A 15,918-nucleotide genomic window follows, 5' to 3' on the forward strand; every position below is an offset into this window, starting at 1 on the left:
GTTTTAGCCCGCCGCTGGCGCGAGGTCGGTGGGATTTGCACCTTGGGGAGAGACGGCTGCTCCTTTTTGTGCCTCTAAACATCACCGAATACCCCCCCCCCCCTCCTCCCCCCCGACAGAAAACGGTAACTGGATCCATTTCAAGTAGTAAAGGAAGCCAGGTCTGATGTGTAGCAGTAGCGACCGCGGTCTGGCCTGTGTCTGGCTCAGCATTTGGGACCTGTTGAAAAGCTGAAGGAATTAAACACAGAGTTTGGTCTTATCAGCCTCGTTTTCTGTGTGAAATGCAGGATCTTATTTTTGCTTTTGGAACTGATTATATGAAAGATTATATAATGACACTGCTGGATATTTTTTTTTTTTTTTTTTGTAGTTTCAAGGGCCGGAAACCAACGATTTATTTTACTTTTTTTTTTTTTTTTAATTTTCAGGTCTCCTTTGCTAATACTGGCCAATTCATTGCACTGACCCGGGGCGCTAGGCAAGCAAACGGAGGGCACTCTCAATCTCTCTTACCTTTATGCATTTATACATACGAATCAACAAAGCAGATTTGTAAAAGTTTAATATAAGATGTTTTGTGGTTATCTTGTTTAGAATTAGTAGTTTACCGTTGATGATGTTGTTGTTGTTGTTGTTGTTAATCGTTGTTGTCAATGTTGTTACTATTGTGATGAAATTTTTAAGGTTTGGCAGCAAAGCCAGTTCTATAGTTATTAGTGCGACTTCAGGAATAGAGTTCGGTTGTGGAGCTGCAGGTGAAGGAGTAGAGCTTTGGCTTTTATTTTGTAGCAGTCTGGTTGGTGGGGAGAAGACCCCCCCCACCCTCTCCCCCCCGGGATGGATGAATTCGTGTTTGGATCAGTCAGTTCTGATGGTAGTTGGTGGCGGATTAGAGGTGTTGTGTCGCTGGTAAAAAAAACGGATCCGCCGCGGTCGACATCACCCAGCAGCCGTCGGATGGTTTTTGATCAGATGGAGGGAGACGGTCGGGACTTGCGACCAGAGTGAATCCAGATTAAAGGGACCTGTTTAAAAGAAAGCGGTTTGCGATAGGCAATGGGTTGAATTTTTAGACCTTTTAAAAAAAAAAAAAAATCTAAAATAAATAAACGGTTTCTATTACTCTGTGTGTATTTGAAGTATACCCATCTTAAAGTCTCTATTTAACAGTGTTCGTTTCCTATTTTTTAATGCATTTTTAACACTGGATCAAAAGAATTGACAATAAGCATAAGCACTGCCCTTGGATGCCCTGTACAAACACTTGGCCAGCTGTTACCATGGAAACTAGTGACATTGCCTTGGTGAGAGTTGCACAAGTGGTGCCCCCTGGTTGCGAGCGGATAGAGATGCAGGACGAGAGGGTTTTTTTGGGAGGTGACTGTCGACGTGCACGCCTCATCAGGGGGGGGCAGCTCAGAGAAAACCCTTTTGTAATAAACCACCCGTAAAGCAGCAGGTTTACTATGAATGAGTTTGAGCACCTTCCTGTTGAAGGCGTGGGCGCTGGCACGGAGCAGGAAGTGAGGAGGGGGGGGGTGGGTGTCGTCCAGGCATTGCATGCAATAAGTTGAACTTTGTTTAGATCGGGGTTTTTTTTAAATGTGCACTAGTTCTTACCAAGTCAAGCCGGGCTAAGATTGAACATCTACGTGGCGTCTCTTTGGGCAACGATGTTTTAAATCACAATATTTAATCACTGAACTCCCGTCAGATCAAGGAGCACACCCCCTGTTTGTAACCTGACATTGCAAAGCAATATTAACCCAGTTCAAGTTTTCAAAATGTGGAAAAACAAAGCTATAATTCTACTCATTGTGCTTGTTGGTCTACTCTCGCTATTGTGTGTCTACTTATTTTTTTGTTGGATTTTTTTTCTTCTTTTTTTTTTGTTTTGATTAATTTGATTTGCTTGTATCAATCAGTGGGAATGTGCATTTGGTGGAATAGTTATGTAGGCTTTAGACAGTTTTCTTTCAAGTAACAAAATGTAGACTTTGCTCGCCTGCATGCCAGAGTATTGTCCTTTTTAAAAGAAAAAGAAAAAAATATGAAAAAACCTTTTTGGAGTCATATTTATTATGAGAAAACAAAAAATATAAACTCTTTTTTTTTTGTTTTTTTTGTTTTTTTTTGTGAGGGGTAGGGGGGGTAAATGTTTATCAATTTATTGGGACTGTTTTAGGCTAGCAATATTTGTCCGGTCTCTCTAAGATGTGTTTTAAAGATTCCTACACAAATGTCAGTAATTTGGGAGGTACATGCTGTTCTCTGAGGAGAGGGGTGGGGGGCGGCTCTTTGCGTCTTGTTCAAATTCAAACGAGGTACTTTCTTCAAACTTGGACCCGTTAAAGAGCGAACCCCACCTCCTCTCTGCCAGGCGACTGTAGCGAGCATCCATTTTGTCTCCTCGTTCCTGGTTTGTACCTGTGGCCACGCCTCTTTATGGAGGCTCTCCTGTTTCCATGGCAACTCTGCTGAACCCCACACAAATGCACTTCCTCTTTGTGAAGGGGTACCCGTGGCATCGGAGGAGCAGGATTACCTCTTTTTAACCTTTTTAAAAAAAAAAAAATACAAACCTCCATAGTTCTTTCTGTGCCCCAATAGAACGAGAGCATGAATTATTTTTTAATTCCTCTCACTTTGATATATTGTTATATCTTGACGGATTTGTAATTTGACATTGTGTATTGTGTATTTTAATTTGATTTTGTTAATCCCTCTTTGGTTTCTTTTTTCTTTTTTTTGGGGTTTGTTATAGCTCTGCTCTGTTTATTTTATTTTCTGCTAGTGGTCTCTGCAACTGTGTGTGATTGTCCAATAGCAATAGAACCGCAGAATTGGAAAGTTCCAATCCCGTGAATGGACTGTTCCAGTTCTGTGAATGAACGGAACCCTTTCTGATTGGTTGTGAGAGGACAGGAGCAGAGGGCCATTCACTTCCTGTTATTGCTATTATGTGACATGTTCAAAAACTTTTTTTTTTTTTTTTTTAATTTTTTTTTTTTTAGCCTGCAGGGAATTCTTGTGTTAATGTGCAAAGTAATAAATTGGTATTTTATGCCTATAAAGTAGCTGCGTGTTCTCGTCATTGACACTTGGTATATTTATACTCCTGTAAAGGCGCTCTGATATATACGGTATCACCGCTAAACACCAAAGGCCTTAAGTGCATTTATTTAGTCACTAGATGGCATTATTTATCAAAATAAATGGGATTACTACAACTACAAACAGTACAACAATAATTTCCTCATCTAAGAACAGCTGAATATACTGAGGCTCACTTTCCTCATAGACCTGCTTTTTTTTGTAGATTCTGTCAAGAGCTCCTAATTCATACAAAAGGCATTCAAATTTTTACAGACAATAAATGGCCCTCAGGATATTGTGGTTCTAGTACAAATAGATGTGTATTGTGTGCTGTAGTGTTGAGCCTATTGCTTAATATACCTGGTAACCGCTGGAGCAGCTTGACCTGTAAATGTTGTACATCTGTTTAGCACCTTTAAGGCAGGGAAAAAGAGGCAAAATAAGAAGAGATGTGCTCTTTGTGCCTTAATATTAAATATCTTCCGGGTGTTTCCGGGGTAACCGAAGTCGATTGCATTCGTAAGTTGTCTTCTTACATTTGCCATCAGTCCATGAACTCGCAGGTGTTTCGGTCTGAAAAAAAATGCAGAAAGAAGATTTGAGTGTTGTTGTGTTTTTTTGCTGTGTTCTTTGATGTTCACATCCTGTGTTAAGTAGGAAACGCAGGGGCGCTGCTCTGTGTGCGCGCTCAGGTAAACGAGGTAGTAGTCGGTTTACTTCTCTGGGATGAAAATCAAAATGAACGAAAAATGAATCGGGCTCTGAACTGGTTACCCACAAATTCTTTCTCTTTTTTTTTTTTTTTTTCCCATGTCGGGTGAAGTGTTGTCAAAGTCAGCAAAAAACACAATCATCCTGCTGTGTGCCCAAAAATATGAAGATGAACACTTTTAATTGAAAACCTTAGAAATCAAAGTGTAGAGTAATTCCACTGCAACCCTGCAAAATGTTTCTGCAGGGATGCAAACACACACACAAACAAACATAAACAAACACAAACGCACGACCGCTCATCCATTCTCACTGCCATCATTGGTATGTGTCACCTTCTCTTTGTGTATCATCCCCTCTCCTCTCGTTTCCTGTGTCCTGGCTGGTTGTCATGACCACCGTTACCAAGGAGAGGGGAGGCTACAGAAGAAAGGAAACCTGAACCCACAGATCTTGATGCCACGATATTTAATTCATCAGCACAATGGCCCACTAAGGTTCAGTGCAGGGGGAGCGAGAGCGGTCGGGGAGAAAGAAAATAAGTGAAAAAGATGAAGACAGAGCTGCTGTCAGACCCTTCTGTTGTTGTTTTCCTCCTCTGGCTGCGTTTTCAACAATAAATTCAAACCAACCCATATAAATAACAATGTTGTGTTGAATTGAATGGAAACATTTAAACCAAAAACCCAATAAACTCCTAGAAGTCAGGGTTTTGTAATGACCTCGTTAAGCTTTCATCATATTAAAAAGAAGAGTAACTTTTTTTGTGTGTGTGTTAACCTGCGACTTGTATATTTTTTTTTTCCTTTTGTCTTTTTCGCCATTGTGGCCGCTGTCATTGTCGGAGGAAAGAAAACTTTGCGGCCCCTTTGTGAAGCCGCTTTCTCCCTCTCACAGACAAAAAGGGGCAAAGGGAAAGCTCATTTTTGTGAAAGTTCCTTTAAAATGCACGCAGGTTTGAGTGTAATCCCTATTGTAGAGCACCCCCCCCCCCATGTTGTCTTTGTGTTAACTGATCCACCTACAGACACCAACTCCATCCATCCCTCCCTCCGTTTGTTGTCTCACCCCTAATCCCTCCCTCCTTGCACTGCTTTTTTTTTTTTTTTTTTTTTTTTTTGTCTTCCTGGGGTTCAGTGTTGCTCTCCGCAGGTTTGACAGTGGCGGTTGTGAGATGGGAGGGGAGTGAACTGATGATTTACTTCCCCAGAAGACTTGCCTATGCGGCCCCTGATTTGTTATTTATGCCCTCTTTGGTACCGGATTTGACCCATTTGGTGCTGCGTCGCACGGCAAAGGAAGCGGCCGCGGGGAGGGTGAAGCCGAGCGGCAGCTGAAGTCTGAAGTGGCCTCGTCGAGGCTTGGACCCCCGCCGCCGTTTTATTGTCCGACAGGGAGACACTTCAGCCGGCGACAGCAGTGGCGTCTGATGATGAGCTCTGCTGGCTGTTTTCTTCTGTAAACCTGTTTTTTTTTTTGGGGGGGGGACAAAAAAAAGAAAAAAGCTTCTTCGTTTTGTGTAATCGAGCATCAGTATTTTCAGCCCTGCTGTGACTGGATCCACTCGCAGCAGCATCAGTGGCCCTGAATCCAAGTATCAGGTTATATCAGTGTGACCCATCTACGTAAAGCTACACCGAACCAGGTGAGTGACACTGACATAAACAGCAGCTGAACAGTCAGTCTCCTGGTTTTGAACCGGACTTGAAGGAAGAGAGAACCACTTAAAGAAAAAAACAAAGCCTGGCAGAGATCCATCCGTTGTCCCGGGCTCGGACTGCGAGGCCCGATCGATCCCGCGTCCGCTGGCTGCCACAGGTGGCTGCGCACCTATTGGCTACTCAATAATGCAATGAGTCAAATTCAGGAATGAAAAGGAGGAGAAAGTGTGCGAGCGTTTGATCCCTCAAAAAAAAACAGAAGCTGGATGTGTGTCGGGAGAAAGCGATTACTGGCGGATAGTTGAGGACACGTGGAAATGGGAAAAACTGGGAGCAGATGTTGAAAAGGAAAAGGAAAAAGAGAAGAACAAAGTGACATTAGGGCAACGACCATAGGAAGCTCGCCCAGGCACGAAAAGGACACTAGAGCGCATCAGAAATAAGAGATTGCCAAAAAAAAAAAAAAAAGAAGAAGACAGAAAGTTGTAAACAACCCGGAGGAAGCTGTGAGTCCGAAGCAGTGTTGTCATCATGGTGAACACTGGCATGCAGCTGATCAGCTTCACCTGCGCGGTGACCGGCTGGATCATGGCGATCGCCGTCACGGCCCTGCCTCAGTGGAAGGTCTCGGCCTTCATCGGCAGCAACATCCTGACCTCCGAGATCAAGTGGGAGGGCATCTGGATGAACTGCATCTACCAGACCACGGGCCACATGCAGTGCAAGACGTACGACTCCATGCTGGCTCTGCCTCCGGACATCCAGGCGGCCCGCGCCCTCATGTGTCTGGCCATCTTCATGGGCTGGCTCTCCTGCACCGTGTCCTGCTGCGGCATGAAGTGCACCACCTGCGCCGGGGACGACCGGCGGGCCAAGGCGGGCATCGCGCTCTCGGGCGGGGTTCTCTTCATCCTGACGGGCCTGTGCGTGTTGATCCCCGTCTCCTGGACTGCCAACACCGTCATCCAGGACTTCTACAACCCCAACGTCCCCATGATGCACAAGAGAGAGCTGGGGCAGGCGATTTATCTGGGCTGGGCGTCTGCTGTCATTCTAATGATCAGCGGAGCCGTGTTGAGCAGCACCTGCCCCCTCATGGAGAGGGGCGGCCGGTACCGCAGGGGCTACATAGGCCGGAGCTTTGCTAATTCACCTGCTTCAGCACCGGATCACCCGAAACCCATCACTTCTAATAATCTACCGCTGAAGGAGTACGTGTAGGGGGAAGACCAGGTCGGTGGAGAGAAGGGCAAAAGTCTTTCCTACATTTAACCCGTCTCAAGTTTCAAGTCTGGGAATTTTAAGCTATAAATCGAAATCTATATATTTATTAATATATCCAACATATATTTTGCTTATTTTGTATATCTCTTTGTCATGTTTGTCTTTGGTATTTAAAAAAAAACAAAAAACGTCACGTTTGTTTGAACGTTTGCTGCACTGTGACTTATAGTAGTGCCTGAAGAAAGCCTATTGCCTTACTGTCACGTCAACACCAGCATTCATAAAAACGTAGGACTTATGATGGCTTCTATGATGGCATGTGTGTGTGTGTGTGTGTGTGTGTGTGTATTGCAGTGATTTCACCAGTTCTCCTCTGACAAAGTCTCTCGATTGGTCACATAGCGCCTTGGCTGAGTTTGTATACATTAAAATTGTGAAATAAAATAAGATGTTCGGTAAAGTGTGATTTAAAAACGACATCGGACCCGTCTTCCTCTTTGTGTGTGCTGGATTTTATATTTATTCTGGGTCACTTTGACCATCACAGGCAACAAAAGCAGGCAAAATGCAAACATTTTCGTTGCATCGAGATTTCAGTATGAAATGATGCCACGGTCTTTTGATATGTGGAAGTTCTCCTCTTCAGCTACAGTCTGATGAAGGCAGATAGTTCCCATCCAGGAACAGATCTGTCAGAAGTTCAGCTCACGGAATAAAAATCCAGTCCTCACTCCTTCATCCAGGTGGCTCCCCGAGTTGCATGTGTGTATGTTTAGTCAGTTCACTTTTAAGTGTCTCTGCTCCCAGTCTTCTCAGACTCCTCATAGAAACCCAGTCAGATTTACGATTACGAGTGTCTTCCACTGTCCTCACTGAGACTCCATAAAGAAGGACACTTTGCAAAGTGTATCTGAAAGAAGACAGAAGTAATACGTTTACCTGCAGATATTTAGCATCTCTGACACTGCTGGACGATGAAAATTACACTCAGCCGTAGATGTATCTGAGCACTGGGCAAACATTCTTGTTATTTTTAAATTATACGTATCCTGCCGCCGAAGCTGTGTCCCTTTATCAGTCATTATAAGTAATATAAAAATAATATTTGAAGGCATTCTGATTGGGAAAAGTCTTAGTTTAAAGTCATGACATAATTTTTTCAAACACCTAAACTCCATATTGATGATATTTATGCTTTTGTCTGAAGACTCCTGCTCCACAAACGGTATCTTTACATGACTTCACACAGCTCCGTCTGCTATCTACGGCAATACAAAAAAAAAGTCTACAAAAAACAATATGGGAGGGAGGACACAGGAAGATACCTCGTCAGTATGTGTTTCTATTTTTAGAGAACGAACCCTTCACGTACGATAAATTAGTCACAGTTTGAACAGGGCAATTTTACAGTGAAGTCAGCATTTATCTCAGACATTTTACCCGTGATGTGACCTTCAGCGCTGACAGACTCCAAAGATTTCCATCTATTGGGGGCAGATTCCAGAAGCGACAGGTCGTCTGCTCTCAGCGTCTGAAGCAGAGTTTTCCTCCGCAGGAATCTGGACACGTGTTAAGGAGAAAAAAAAGAAAGACCCGAGCGTAACACACACACACACACACACACACACAGACCTGAACTGAAAGGATACTGTTGCCTGTAGTGACGCTCGGCGTCCTGAAGCCACTCCAGCATGTCGGCGACTGACGGGGTGGTGGCCGATCGCTCGGTTACTGCAAGCAGATCCATGATGTCTGCGTTCTGCTCGTACAGCTGGAGGACGGCGGAGACCTGGTTACCGATGGCATCTCTGACGGACTGCAGGGAGGACCTGAGGCGAAGAGGGAGGGAGAGGTGACAGCTAAACATGTGTTGTAACAGCAGTAATAGCATCTGAATTGGCAGGTTGAAAGAGGGGTCAGAGGAGGCCCCCCCCCCATTATATTTGCCCGGGGTCCCTCTAGCAGGTTGAGTCGGCCCTGGTTGCTTTTCTAATCAAGTCACATTATGTAAAACATTCGTGCAGTCTTTTAGTCTTAATTTGGGTGACTTACATCTTCTCATTGAGTTTGCCCAGCACTATATCCGTGGCTTGTAGGAGCTTGAAACGCAGCCGATCCTCCAGGTCGGGGAAGTCTCTCAGCGGTGTACTGGAGATCCGGACGTTGGACAGAGCTCTCAACTGCTCGGCCAAATTCCCGAGAGACACCATGAGAGGGCTGCACTCTGTCAACACACCCTCCCATACTTTCTGATTGCTTTCAAGACTCACGAAGCTTCTCCTCAGCGCCTGATGAAGCGAGGTTATTCCAGGTTTGGACATTTCACGTGGCGATTTTAAGATGTAAAAATACATCAACATGAATACACGTTTCTATTGTTTTCGTAGTTGTTTTTTTTTTTTTTAGCGTAAATGTAATACGACTTCTATAACCATTTCAAAATAAGTATCTTCGCTGTTACGATCATCACATTTCTACCATGTTGCCCGAGCTCATTTCCGCTTTCCTAATGTAAACACTGACGTTTGGTGCTCTGATAGGTCGAGAACCATTTTCTTGTGACGCAGAGCAAGTACGCGTCCTAATTGGCTGAATTGGGGTGACGGACCCTCCCCGCGCGGAAATTTGAAAACAAACGGCTTCGTGAATAGAGGAAGAGACGAGAGGACGAGAAGACGAGAGAAAAAAAAACACAACCAGGTACTGTAATTCGTTATGAAATATGTTTATTCCAAAAATAAAACTATTTATTTGAAGAGCTTTATTAAACGGGTAGTCGTGTAAGCGGAACTTACTAACTAACAAACATTGACGTCATCGCTGACTGTTAGCTTGCTAACGTTAGCTTCACGCCACATGTCGACAGCTTCTTTCTTTTTTTTTTTTAACTGCAGATTTTTTGTTGTTTGTTTTGTTTTGTTTAAATCATACACGTCGTGCCGTCATGATGCGTACGTTTCAAGTTGTCCGTCTGGTTTAAACGTATGAATCTGCACGCAGACATGGCTCCCAGGAAGAGAACCACCAAACAGAAGAAGAACGACCCCAAGGTGGCGAAGCTGGAAGCTTTTCTGGAGGATTTCGACAGCGAGGGTGATTATTGCTGCTGTTGTTTTATATTCTACGTATTGGCACCAAACGCTGCCGAAAGATTGGCACCAGGCGGAAGCACAGCCCTGTGGGGAAAAACAAAACAAAACGACGTGGACATAACGAGAGAAATATGATGTTTCCATCCGTTTCATCGAGCTGTTTAAAAAAAAAAAAAAAAATTATATATATATACAAAATGATTGTAATCAACTCAAATTGTCGTGATCAGGTGATTATGTAATAGTTGTGACAGGCCAGCTGTTCAATCTATATCTCTGCATTATCAACAACAAGCCTTCTTCTTCTTGTTGTTGTTGTTGTTTTCACAGTGAGGACCAGAGTGGGGCAGATGAATGAGAAAATGAACCAGCTCATGAAAGATATCGACAACAGCTACGAGATGGCAGTTATTAAACTCCCCCGGGCTGTCAGGCAAATGAACTGGCTGGAGTTTTTCAGTAAGTTCCCACAAACCCCATCTCGCATCAATCTTGTGAAACACAAATAACAACGCCTTCGTGCCGCAGAGTTCAGTGCTCGTCACATAAAAACATGATTGCAGATGTTGTTGTTGTTTTTAATGAGCAGAACATTTGTGTATTTCAGCCTCGAATGAATTTCATTACTCCTTTGGCACGTTGTATGCGTTTCCAAAAAAAAACAAAAAACGATGCTCACTTGCATCATTACCAGTGAAACAAACGATCTGCGCTGGTGCTCTGCATATTGTGCTGCGTGTATCTCGTCCTTTTTTTTTTTTTTTTTTTTTAAAGAAAAGCATTTACTCCCTCTTTCTGCAGAGTCTGTAGATTCTGAGGTACTCGGTTCTTCGGAAGTGAACAATGCAAAGGTGAGTTGACGTCGAGTTTATGTCGCACGTGCGCCCCGCACTCCCGTTAAACACCTCGAGTCACCTGTTGCTTCGCGGCCGTCTTGTCAGCAGAGAGAAGAGGAGGCTGCTATCGTTCAAAGCATCGTGGCCGAGGACCACGCCGCACTTCTCAGAGCAGTCATGAAGAGTACGTCCCCAACCGGCTTCTTGCGGTTTCTTTCTTTTTTTTTTAAGCACTTTTCTGGAGGCAGAGCACTATTTTCTGATTCCGTTTGTTTTTGTCCAACCCGCAGCGTCCAATAAAAAAAGTGGAGCCGCGTCCAGTTCACAGGACGAAAACACTCCGAGCACGACGAAGAGGGTAATGACTGATTTTCATTGAGTCTCACGCACGCGCACACGCACACACACACGCACACACACACACACACCGCGTCTACACGTACTGCGTGCTTCATCTCCTACGTCAGCCGCTGCAGGTCTCCATAAAGTGTTTTCCTGATTCAGGGGAGAGCCACCAAAAAGCCCCCGACCACGTCGAAAAGAGCAAAGGCGCAGACGGTCGGCAAGCGGAGCACCGCCATCAGACAGTAAGTCCGTTCTTTTTCTTTTCTGTTTTCTGACGTTTTAGCGGCCCGGCGCGGTGACGCTAAGGCGCCCCCCTCTCTCACTCTCTCTGTCTGGATTCAGGTCGACCAGGAAGCCTCTGGTCACTCCTGCCAGGAGCATGATGGACTCTTCTTTGATGATGGGGCCCACTCCTCTCATCACCCCACGCTTCGACCCGAGGTAAGCCTCACAATCGAAGCTGCTCTGTGTCACATACAGTGGGTACGGAAAGTATTCAGACCCCTTTAAATTTTTCACTCTTTGTTTCATTGCAGCCATTTGCTAAAATCAAAAAAGTTCATTTTATTTCTCATTAATGTACACTCAGCACCCCATCTTGACAGAAAAAAACAGAAATGTAGAAATTTGTGCAAATTTATTAAAAAAGAAAAACTGAAATATCACATGGTCATAAGTATTCAGACCCTTTGCTCAGTATTGAGTAGAAGCACCCTTTTGAGCTAGTACAGCCATGAGTCTTCTTGGGAATGATGCAACAAGCTTTTCACACCTGGATTTGGGGATCCTCTGCCATTCTTCCTTGCAGATCCTCTCCAGTTCCGTCAGGTTGGATGGTGAACATTGGTGGACAGCCATTTTCAGGTCTCTCCAGAGACGCTCAATTGGGTTTAGGTCAGGGCTCTGGCTGGGCCAGTCAAGAATGGTCACAGAGTTGTTCTGAAGCCACTCCTTTGTTATTTTAGCTGTGTGCTTCGGGTCATTGTCTTGTTGGAAGGTGAACCTTCGGCCCAGTCTGAGGTCCAGAGCATTCTGGAAGAGGTTTTCTTCCAGGATATCTCTGTACTTGGCCGCATTCATCTTTCCTTCAATTGCAACCAGTCGTCCTGTCCCTGCAGCTGAAAAACACCCCCATAGCATGATGCTGCCACCACCATGTTTCACTGTTGGGATTGTATTGGGCAGGTGATGAGCGGTGCCTGGTTTTCTCCACACATACCGCTTAGAATTAACGCCAAAAAGTTCAATCTTGGTCTCATCAGACCAGAGAATCTTATTTCTCATAGTCTGGGAGTCCTTCATGTGTTTTTTGGCAAACTCTATGCGGGCTTTCATACGTCTTGCACTGAGGAGAGGCTTCCGTCGGGCCACTCTGCCATAAAGCCCCGACTGGTGGAGGGCTGCAGTGATCGTTGACTTTGTGGAACTTTCTCCCATCTCCCTACTGCATCTCTGGAGCTCAGCCACAGTGATCTTTGGGTTCTTCTTTACCTCTCTCACCAAGGCTCTTCTCCCACGATTGCTCAGTTTGGCTGGACGGCCAGGTCTAGGAGGAGTTCTGGTCGTCCCAAACTTCTTCCATTTAAGGATTATGGAGGCCACTGTGCTCTTAGGAACCTTGAGTGCTGCAGAAATTATTTTGTAACCTTGGCCAGATCTGTGCCTTGACACAATTCTGTCTCTGAGCTCCTTGGACAGTTCCTTCGACCTCATGATTCTCATTTGCTCTGACATGCACTGTGAGCTGTAAGGTCTTATATAGACAGCTGTGTGCCTTTCCTAATCAAGTCCAATCAGTTTAATTAAACACAGCTGGACTCCAATGAAGGAGTAGAACCATCTCAAGGAGGATCAGAAGAAATGGACAGCATGTGAGTTAAATATGAGTGTCACAGCAAAGGGTCTGAATACTTATGACCATGTGATATTTCGGTTTTTCTTTTTTAATAAATTTGCACAAATTTCTACATTTCTGTTTTTTTCTGTCAAGATGGGGTGCTGAGTGTACATTAATGAGAAATAAAATGAACTTTTTTGATTTTAGCAAATGGCTGCAATGAAACAAAGAGTGAAAAATTTAAAGGGGTCTGAATACTTTCCGTACCCACTGTATATCCACATCACTGACGTCAATCTCATTGTGTAAATATTTTGGCAACGTGCCAGTAGTCATCCCTGTAGTTTTTTTTTGTTTTGCTCTATTGGCATCGAGGTTCTTAGTCAAGAATATATCGATGCATCATTTTGTCCATATTATCCAGTCCTTCAGCGAGGAGGCGTCTTGTTGCTCACAGTTCAGGCTTTATGTCCTCAGGCTTCCTAAGACCCCCGCTGTGAGAATTCCCCGCCACAAAGAGAGGGTCTACAGCATCTCGGTCAACGGCTCTCCCATTGCAGCGGGAAACGAGGACATCGTCATCAACGTTCCCATCGGCAACGGAGAGGTGAGCTCACGGTCAGCTGGGCTCAGAGCTCTGGAACCCGCTGATCAGTATTTTGACTATTAAAAGAGGACATTGAAGAGAAGAAGACCACTTAATATTCAGGGAAGCGAGTACAACAAAATTGACTGGGAGAGATTCACCTAAAGGTGCCTTCAGTCGTCCCTGGGATGTTCCAGCACCGTGTCGACTACGTGTTAGTTTGCATTGATGTTGCGATGACCTCGGTATTTAATTTGAGAACTTGACGCCTTCCGAGTCCTGAATTTGTCGAACAAACCTCTGGATCAGGTGAATTTACCAACTGTCTTGTAACTTGTTGATCCAGAGTATTCAGCTGCTGGCCAGTCAGATGGACTCGGTGGACCTGTCACAGCTGGACGAGAACGCCCTGAGGAGCATTCGGCAGCTGCAGGTACATTAATCTCCTCTGTAGGACAACAGTTCTGTCGTATCACTGCGTTCCTGTTTTACTACAGGATTTTTTTATTCAAGCCATCGCTGTGAAATATTTACATACGCTTTGATTCTCATCTTTGTTTTTTGTTTTGTTTTTCTTCTCCCTGACAGAATCGCTTAAAGACGTTGTGTGGGACATCAGAGTGAAATGAACGTCTGCTGCCTTTTCCGACAAAAAAAAAAAAAAAAGACTTTATCTGCTTTTTTAAATACTTTATTGTTTATGTTTTTAGTCACTGGTCATGAATAGAAACAAACTTCATGATACAACTGAAAATGTCTTCCTCACTCTATAAATGTTTTCATAGAGCCTTTGATTTTATAGGCAGTCCGATTTTCCCCCTTTTTTATATTAAATGACATATGATTGGATTCTCCAAACATGTGCGAGTTTGTCTGCATCATTTATCTCTCCCAACAATTTCCAGACAGTGACTCATGCCTGCCTTCTTGGTTGCTCCTAAAATAACTTTTTTTTATCGGCCCTCACGTTGTCCATTTCCATGCGTCGGGTTACCTCAATATAGCACCATAATGGCTGAGGTCATTTAAAGCCTGACATTTTCATGGACTCTCCAAACATCATTCCAATATTTTCTCATTTTTTAGACATTCCCAGACTACATGTGTGATCTACAGCTTATCACGCCAACCTCCAGCACGACGTGTAGATGAAAATCTGCTTCTAGTTTTTGAGAGTAATGGAAAATCTGACAATATTTTTCTGACAAAATTCCCTCGGAGCTGTTGATTGTTGTACTTTGCATATATTCTACCAGTCATCTTTAGATATTTCTGTTTTGATTTGAAGTTATTTATCTCTACTGTACAGTGTTAGAGGTTTCTTTATTCAACACCAAACCCTGTTGGAATAATGTTCTTGGATGTGTTTTTCTGGGTCACAATGATGTGATTCAGAGGAGGCATGTTTTATCTCCTCAAAAGGATTTTTGACCTGTAAAGAAGAAGAAAGATCTTCAAGTCTATAATTGATCTTTTACATTTTGAATTTTGTATGTTTTTCTCCTGTAAATTATCCCGTGTTCCCACAGTTTAAACGTATGCTTGAGCGTGCCGTCTCTTTTCTTCAATTTTCTTGAACATTTTCTCTATTTGCAATACGGCCATGCCTCCACGTTTAATTCAATATCTTTCCATCTTGTATCAGACCAGTGAACCAAAGGTCGGGCCTGTGCGGGATTATAATATTCTTTAGGATTTGGTGAAGCTACGGCTCGCTTATCTTTGGGCAGTTGTAAATTGATGTAGTTAATCCTCAGCTTGTCTCTTCTCCAAATAAACTGAGATTTTTCTCCACAAACTAATGCGCCACAAGCAGAGATTAAAACGGAGAACACGATATCACATTCATTGTAAAGATTTATTGTTCTTTGGCTTAAGTCTGATGCATTTAAAGTGCTGACCTTTTTTTTTTTTTTTTACATAAATTGATAAATTATCTTGACTGCACCTTTTAAGTTTCATATGATATGGTTTTTGAGTGTATATATTATATATGTGCTGTAATCAAGTTCATTGGAATAAGTATTTTTTTCTTGGAATTAAAAGTCTTTTATCAAACTGTACCTTTACATAGTGACCGGTAGGTGGCAGCATTTCACCATAGATGTTTCGGTTGTCAGGAATTAGAACCGCCTCTACTGTTCTTGTTTCTTATAGAAATATGGAAAGCTGCAGGTGTCAAAGTCGCAGCAGTCTTGTGATGCGTTGCTCTGTTAAGCATTATTTATGAAAGTATTGACGGGTAAATTACATTTCTCAGTATTTCAGGCGTCACTCGCTGCAAGTTTTGCTACCGAAGCTGTCCGCAAAGTGTCCTCGATAAGCAACCAAACTCCAGGCTTTTGCTTGTGCAAGAAGTTCCTCTGCCCTTTGGCGACTTTGTTTACACAGAGGGATATTAGTGAGTCACGTGACCCACTGTTGGCAGGAAGTGGCAGCCTGTCCCGCTTGCTGGCACAGGACCTTGCACTCTGACCTTCGGGGGACATCATAACGCTGCCAATTAGAGGCTTGTTAAGGTTCGTTA

The 15,918-nt window shown here is 43.7% G+C and overlaps 3 protein-coding genes across 4 annotated transcripts; 2 read left to right on the forward strand and 1 right to left on the reverse strand.

The window, feature by feature from the left end:
• The first annotated feature begins 5,330 nt into the window (after positions 1 to 5,330).
• cldn35 (claudin 35) lies at positions 5,331 to 6,830 on the forward strand. Its single transcript, XM_069176662.1, has one exon. The coding sequence runs from the start codon at positions 6,003 to 6,005 to the stop codon at positions 6,690 to 6,692; it is 690 nt and encodes a 229-aa protein (XP_069032763.1). The 5' UTR covers positions 5,331 to 6,002; the 3' UTR covers positions 6,693 to 6,830.
• Positions 6,831 to 7,191: 361 nt separating this feature from the next.
• airim (AFG2 interacting ribosome maturation factor) lies at positions 7,192 to 9,182 on the reverse strand. Its single transcript, XM_069176663.1, has 4 exons — positions 8,748 to 9,182; positions 8,345 to 8,524; positions 8,136 to 8,254; positions 7,192 to 7,605 (listed from the first exon to the last, which is right to left on the reverse strand). Exons 1-4 carry the CDS (start codon positions 9,053 to 9,055, stop codon positions 7,565 to 7,567), a joined length of 648 nt encoding a protein of 215 aa, XP_069032764.1. The 5' UTR covers positions 9,056 to 9,182; the 3' UTR covers positions 7,192 to 7,564.
• A 102-nt stretch (positions 9,183 to 9,284) lies between these two features.
• On the forward strand, positions 9,285 to 15,370 carry cdca8 (cell division cycle associated 8). Of its 2 annotated transcripts, none has more exons than XM_069176660.1 (11): positions 9,285 to 9,395; positions 9,696 to 9,788; positions 10,118 to 10,246; positions 10,589 to 10,638; positions 10,729 to 10,807; positions 10,914 to 10,981; positions 11,128 to 11,210; positions 11,311 to 11,409; positions 13,283 to 13,412; positions 13,738 to 13,824; positions 13,980 to 15,370. In XM_069176660.1, exons 2-11 carry the CDS (start codon positions 9,698 to 9,700, stop codon positions 14,013 to 14,015), a joined length of 852 nt encoding a protein of 283 aa, XP_069032761.1. In that variant the 5' UTR covers positions 9,285 to 9,395; positions 9,696 to 9,697; the 3' UTR covers positions 14,016 to 15,370. The 2 variants fall into 2 exon arrangements, with proteins under 2 accessions (XP_069032761.1, XP_069032762.1); XM_069176661.1 differs by having other exon boundaries at positions 9,287 to 9,395; positions 10,732 to 10,807.
• Positions 15,371 to 15,918: the final 548 nt, after the last annotated feature.

Source organism: Embiotoca jacksoni, unplaced genomic scaffold (genome assembly GCF_022577435.1).
Source record: "Embiotoca jacksoni isolate LCO1_2020_lvr unplaced genomic scaffold, fEmbJac1.0.p SCAF_7, whole genome shotgun sequence".
NCBI classification, from domain to species: Eukaryota; Metazoa; Chordata; class Actinopteri; family Embiotocidae; genus Embiotoca; species Embiotoca jacksoni.